Below are 7,107 nucleotides of genomic sequence, written 5' to 3'. Positions count from 1 at the left end.
GATCCACCTTACCGTCCATTCATCCAGTAGTCAGGCACCTACAAATCACGAGATTGGCTTGAAATCATGAGATTTGTTTGTAACTAATTTGCATTTGCCACCTTCTTTCTGAGCCTTTAGGTTGCACTTGGGACAAATTTTCAAAGCTTTTCTCTGTAACAATGAGGGCTATAAACTTTCTTTTATTTTTAAATGAACTCCAAGATTCTCCCATATTCACATGACTCCAGGAATTGGCAGTTTAATCATAAGAGCAAATATTGCAAGACTGGTAATAAAACTGTGAGAACTGACAACACTGAAGCAAGGCAGTAACTTTGATTCTGCCCTATACAAATAGCCATGTATGGCTTAGTAATTAATAAACTTTGAACAACCCTGTTTCCCCCAATCTGATAGGCCGAATAGAATACTAACTACCATGTTATCAATGCTTATGTAACACAATCAGAGTAGCTGGGGTGAGTTACAGCCATTCATTAGTATGGCTTACAGAAAGAGCAATCAGTCTTCTATTGACTTTACTTTTTACCAAGTCATGTTTGGTTGAGAAACTATCTTGACAGCTGTAGTAGTTACAGGGATACAAGCAATACAAGTGGTTGAGGGTGTGTCTGACTATAATCAGCAGGTAGACAGTTCTGAAATCTATCTGGAAGGTGTGAAAAAAATAAAACAAAACCAAAAACCTGAATAGTGCTTCTGGGAGACAAAAGCTAGAGTCTGGTATAAAAGTCACCTTCCAGAATTATTCAGAAATTGAGCCAGTGTGGGTACAGGAGAGTGTGAAAAAGAGGGGCCCTTTTTCAAAATGAAGGAAATGCTTTTAAGGGCTACTTGTAAGTATTATGAAGCTAACTGACAAGTTGGAGGCAGAACCATGTGAAAGGGGAAAGCAGATGGGCCATAGAGTACTATAAGTTAAAGATTCTCTTGTGAGTACCTAGATTCTCTTTACAGAACGTTATGTGTCACGGGCAAAAAGTAAAACATCTTTCAGTTTAGATTACTTTTAATTTAAATTAATGAAGTTGTTGGTAGAGCTGGGAAGAAACCACACATTTTCTGGCTTGCAGGCCTGTGCTTTTACCATAAGACTGTCTCTGCAGAGGAATGCAGAGATAAAAGATGAGAGATCCAGAAATATGGTGCTTATTTTTTCCCACTGAGTGACACTGAATGCAACACTCTACTAACCTAAATATTTAGTTACAACCTAACAGCCAAATGCAACCGTCAGTCTTTCGGACAAAATGCTCTTTGATGCCAATGGGAAATTGGCATTTTGTCCTTGATTTTATAGCTCCAATCTCCACAATTCTCTTTAAATAAAATCATAATTCACACTCCCCCCTCTCCTGTTCTAAGCTCATCGCTACTCTAAAACGGCCACGTATCAGTAGCGAACAGCCCTTATGAGACTGACTTTTCTCTTGCTATGTTTAGTCATCCCTGTGCCTGACTGAAAATGTGGGAGCTGAGTTAAGCAATGAAATATGGCAGGTGCACACAGCGCAGTAGGTTACTAAAACAATGCACTGTGGTTAATCTTATTTAATTCAAAATGGGTGAAATCAGCCATGCAGACAGCTAGCACAAGGCCTGTGCACCACCTATGTCCTACTTAAACCCTCACATAGGACCTTTGGCCCAAATCCTCAAACATATTTAGGCTCCTAACTTTCACTGATTTTAATTTCCACTGAAATTAATGTCAATTAGGAGCCTAAATACCTCTGAAGATCTGGGCCTTTGTGCCTAGGCCTCTGCAAATGACTGATTAACCCCTCATTTCACCCAGTGAGACTAAGCAGGTCGGCCCAGCACTTTGTTCACACGACAGTTTGCTACAGGTATAGCATATTGTAATAACACCAGCATGATGCATACAGCAAAGCCTCAGCCCTGTCCCATCTTCTTCTGGCAGGGGTTTGGGGGTGCTGGTGAAGCCTCATGAGTGGGCCCCTCCAGGAAGAAGTGCCTGCAGTCGCTCTCTTGTAGCCCCCTCTCGGCAACATGTTTTTAATGGGTCTAGGCAGGTGTCACAGGCAGCTGTCCTCAAACGGAGCAGAGACTGGAATGACGTAGAGACCCTTGAAGAACAGTGGGATCCAAAGGCCTTCTGACACTTAAGGTGTGAAACAAATAACATGGGATATACAATGTGTCAGGATGTCCTGTCAGGACAGGTACACTGCCCTCTGCAGGTACAGAACACAGGCAGAAGTCCTCTCTCTGTCCAACAGGCAGACCCCACCATTCCCTAGTAAACTAGCTGCAGCCAGGTTGAATCCGCTCCTGCTGTGTGGGAGAAATGGGGGTGGGGTAAGGGAGTAACATGATGTCACAACTAAGCCTTTATAAGGGGCTCAGTTTAACAACTTCCCACAGTTTGAATTCAGCTGTGGTAGAGGACTGGGAGCTGCTTGTTATTGTTAAGCCCTAGTAACAAAGTCTTCTAGTAAAGAAGATGCAAACTCTGCATAGCAGCCAATCTGTTAGACCTTTTAAACTGAGAAAGAGTTTTGGTAAGTCATCTGGGTATTGTACATAGCTAAGCTATATTGGAGGTTGAGGAATGCATGTGTATAATATTTGTTTTTTCTTTTGCACAGCAACTAGACTGGAAGAAGTAGCAGGAATTCGGGCAAAGTTCCCAACAAAAATCCCGGTAAATATATCTCTGTTCTGTTTGCTATGTTAGTATTTAAGCCTTTCTTAAATAAGTTTAAAGCTCAGCCATTGAAGACTTTTTGTTTCTTTAAAAACAAACACTTTCAATTGCTTTAAAAGTGATCTGTTTACTCTTGCAAAAACAGGTAATTGTTGAACGGTATCAGAAAGAAAAATATCTTCCTCTACTGGACAAAACAAAATTTCTTGTTCCTCAGGAGTTGACCATGACACAGTTTATAACCATCATTAGGTATGTAGCAAACCCTGGAATAGCAATTGGCCCTCTACAAAGGTGGCTGCTCTTATGCTGTGGCTTGCAAGATCTGGAATCTAGATGTTAATTTGAATCAGGCTGCCTAGTACTCCGTCAAAGGGGGGGCTCGGTTGTATTGAGTGCTGTGTGTGGGAAGCACAGAGATCTAGTCAGTGGCCTTCTTTTTGCCTGCAGGACTCTAACAGAGGTAAAACCTGCAATGTTTTCGCTCTTTTAAGATAAGCTTTCTTTCCAAACCTGTTCAGAGCTTCTTGTGAAATCAGTGACTGCATAGAAGCACAAAGTTTGTCCATGAGCCTAAGTAAATAGGGTTTCTGACTAATTCATGTCCTGCTTGCCTCTGGTGAGAACTTAAATAAAAAGGGAGCTGACTGGTAACCAGGCCTCTGAGATTTTAGTCCCAGTGCTGCTACTGATTTGCTATGAACCTGCATAAACTGATAGAAGTGGGCTGTGTGAAGAAAATGCCTGTAAATTGCTCTGAGGTCATTGGCTGAGAAGCTCTATAGGGAAGAAGTTCTCTACCCCTGTAATTCTTAAGTATATTCTAGAGTATGTCTGTCTTTAAAAGACCATTGCCTTAAAAAGCCTATGATCTCCATATAATACAATGAGAAGAAGAGGAGTACTTGTGGCACCTTTGAGGCTAACAAATTTATTTGTTAGTCTAAGGTGCCACAAGTACTCCTTTTCTTTTTGTGGATACAGACTAATACAGCTGCTACTCTGAAACATATAATACAATGGCTTCCATCAAGTACAAAGAGGCTATGTGTGGGTGGATGGGCAAACAGGCCTAACTGTCTTAGGAGCTGAGCCCCTCTGAGAGGGACTAATCTCTCTTAAGACTGAGTGAAGCTTTGAATATGTCTGTAAATAAAGGTTTAAAGCCATACTCTATCTTGCACCATATGTAGAACAGTGCTGAAGAGACTTCTGCTCTCTGCTTAGTATTTAGCAACTGCAATTGAGTAAACAAAGCCCTGATTTCAGAGCTTTTCTGTTTCAAATATTTGACTTGGGAGACTTGCATAAAAGCCACAGACTTTGAAAAATATGGATTTGACAAGAAGACTGGATTTAAATCTACCTATATGATTGCCTACTGATGTTAAACCATATTGATTTACAAAGCATTGTGGCTCATCTCTAAAGTATAAGATGATAAATGTGTTTATCACAACTGCAATATCTGTCCTTATATTTGTCAAAGTGATTAATACACACTGCCAAAAAAGTGAACTCCTCAAAAGTAGCTTGTATTGGGAAAATAATCCTTTCCCCTTCTTCCTCCTAAATCTAGAAGCAGAATGGCTCTAAATGCTACACAAGCTTTCTACCTGCTGGTGAACAACAAGAGTCTGGCCAGTATGTCTCTGACATTGGCTGAAGTGTACAGGGACTACAAAGATGAAGATGGCTTTGTATATATGACATATGCTTCCCAGGAGATGTTTGGATGTCTCTTGCCCACTGCCCAAGGGAAACTTATGGAATGCCCCCTAAAAACATAAGGGCATGTCTGGCGGCTGCTGCTGCTAGGCAGCTGATTATGCCAGTGACTTGAAGATCAGAGATGCTCTTTCTAGTATGGGCTCTTAAACCCTGTACTGAGGGTTAATGGCCCAGATGTTGGCAGGACCAACTAATGCAGAAGTGGTGGTGCTCTATTCCTAGATAAGTAACTTGGAGATATATATATATATTTTATATTTGAAAAGACACTAGTGGGTTTTTTGAACTGCACCTTTAGAATCCTTTTTGTAATGTCAATGTTTAAGTTATGTAACTGCTTTTTAAGGGAACTCTAAAGCCTGAGCCTAACAATCAAATAAAGATACTTTTAAGACTAGGTTGAAAGTTAATATTAATCTAGGAAGTGTGTATGTGTGTGTCTATATATATAGAAAAGTGTTGTGGAGTACACCTGAAGCATCAGAGCAGTAGTTTTAAAGAGTAACTTGAAATGGTGGATTGTGTGCACATAATCTTTAAAGATGGTGGAGTAACTTCATGCTACACATCACTAACTTAGATTGTACAGCACCACATATAAAACATAGAGCATACTGATTGATTTTTTTTTTTATACAGGTGGCTATTTATGGAAATATTCCTGTTGAACTATATGATGGGAAAGCTACTGTATGATCTGTTTGTTGGGCTGAGTCTGTTTAATTAGTTGATTAGACTAGCATCTGAGTTCACGTATCTACCTAAAATACTAATTACATGTCCAAAATAGGATATTAAGCAGGACGTCCTCTTCCATGAGTGTCCATGCAGCACTTTCTACAGTTGTAACAGTATTTCTAGCTTGAGGTTAAGCTACTCTGCTTTTTGAACTCTGCTCTAGGCTGAGTAGGCAGTTTGCTTTGTATCTTGCAACAGCTAGGTGAGGCCTTCTTAAAGGGGAGAACAGTGTCACTCTAATCTCCCTTTCCTCCAGGACACCTCACAAACTGTAAGGCGAGTAGAATTCTTAAGCGTGCACTCTGAATTAATCAAATGGCAGTCTGCTGAATACAACAGTGGTGTCTTGGAATAGGATCTCCAGCCCTACCCAATGTCTTTTCTTAAACTAGTAAGGCACTATTTTCAAAGGTGGTGCTTTAAAACCCATTTGACTAAATGGATGTGAGTAGGGATTTAAGAAATGTATTTACAGTTTGAAGCCCTTTGCCCTGATGATGGGAGGGGGAATATGGTATAACTATTGCCAAGGTAACTACATCCTCCTTGTCAATTTAATAGAGCAATAGTTCCCATGCCACCCAAAACCTATTGTAATGTCCCCTTAATCTGTAGAAACCTCCATGCTATGTGGACAGGTAACCACTTTGCTATGGAACAGGCACAGGCTTGCTTGGAGAGGGTAGGAAAAAGAGGACTGCAGCTGGAAAGGGGGAATGTTTGATTTCCTCCAAATAAACATTCGCAGATGGGGGGGGGGGGGAGAGAAAGGGGTCCTTGTGTGCTGATGTACCTGTGAACTCTGGGGGCAGAGCTGGATGCAGGTTCAAGTCCTTTATAATTAATACTAGTGCAGTAGACTGCCACTTGATAGCTATCTCACTGAAAGAGTTATTACAGCTCACAAAACAAAGGAAGTGTCAAAGAAATCCCTGACCCAACTGGCTCACTGAAAAGAGCAATATCCCCCAGTGTGTATATTACCTACATCCAGTATAGCGCTGGATCCTAGAGTCTTACATGGACTGTTCTCACTTGCGCTCATAAAGGTACAGTGGAAATAATTTCTAATGGAGCTCAAGCAGTCCTTTGTTATAGACCCTCAGGGAGCTAGGAAGGTACCTGTGTGGCAGGCACGACAGAGGGCACTCCTGAGCAGTGGCAAGGCTCTCTTGGCTGGGTAGGGACAAAAGGAAGGTTTACACTATCCAGAACTGTTGTGCCTTCTAGCCTGTTTAAAAAGAGCTTGGCTCACCTGTTTTTGTCCCATGGTGGGGTGGGGGTGTGTGTGTGTGTGATAGCCCATAAAAAAGGGAAATGCTCCAAGCATTGGGTTGGGGTGATTATATAACTTCATCAGCCAGATATCTTTGGGCTGGCAGGGGTGCAAGTGCTGAGTCATCTAGCTTTTGTTGACATTTAGGCTGTTTGGTGCCTGAGGCTTAACACTGGGCTGAGTTACAGCCTCAGACAAAATGTGAACCACATAAAGATGATTATAAAGTATGCTAACAACCTGTCTGAACCTTAAAAATCCCATGAACTAATACAACGTCACTGGGTAGTAACAACCTGCCCCCTCCTGGGATGTGTCAAAGCAAATACGAATAAAAAAATCATAACTACCTTCAGAGGCAGAGGTTTTAAAATTTCCTGCAGTAAGGAACCCAGCATGAGGGATTCATTACCCAGCTCCCTTGCATTTAGCCTGGTAATGATGTGGCCTTGGCTTGAATATAAATTGTGTATTCCCCTGAACGGTGGGAGTTGGAGTCATTTAATCGAACTAGGAAAGGGGCAAAGTGAGAGAGCAGCCTGCTGTGCTGGCTACAGAACCAACCTGTGCAACAGATAACCACAGGGCTCCTTCCAACAGAGCTGCTGTTCAAAGAGTTGATGTTTAGCTAAGATATTACACACTTAGGTGCACTGATATTGCAGTGAAGGGCACCATTGCTAGAATG

The 7,107-nt window shown here is 41.5% G+C and overlaps 1 protein-coding gene across 1 annotated transcript; it reads left to right on the top strand.

Moving 5' to 3' along the window:
* Positions 1-2,415: 2,415 nt before the first annotated feature.
* On the top strand, positions 2,416-4,765 carry MAP1LC3C (microtubule associated protein 1 light chain 3 gamma). Its single transcript, XM_073335269.1, has 4 exons — positions 2,416-2,528; positions 2,616-2,671; positions 2,820-2,926; positions 4,254-4,765. The coding sequence occupies exons 1-4, from the start codon at positions 2,471-2,473 to the stop codon at positions 4,462-4,464; spliced, it is 432 nt and encodes a 143-aa protein (XP_073191370.1). The 5' UTR covers positions 2,416-2,470; the 3' UTR covers positions 4,465-4,765.
* Positions 4,766-7,107: the final 2,342 nt, after the last annotated feature.

Source organism: Lepidochelys kempii, chromosome 3, assembly GCF_965140285.1.
Source record: "Lepidochelys kempii isolate rLepKem1 chromosome 3, rLepKem1.hap1, whole genome shotgun sequence".
In the NCBI taxonomy this organism is placed as follows: domain Eukaryota; kingdom Metazoa; phylum Chordata; order Testudines; family Cheloniidae; genus Lepidochelys; species Lepidochelys kempii.
This window is presented reverse-complemented; position numbering and strand designations above follow the sequence as displayed.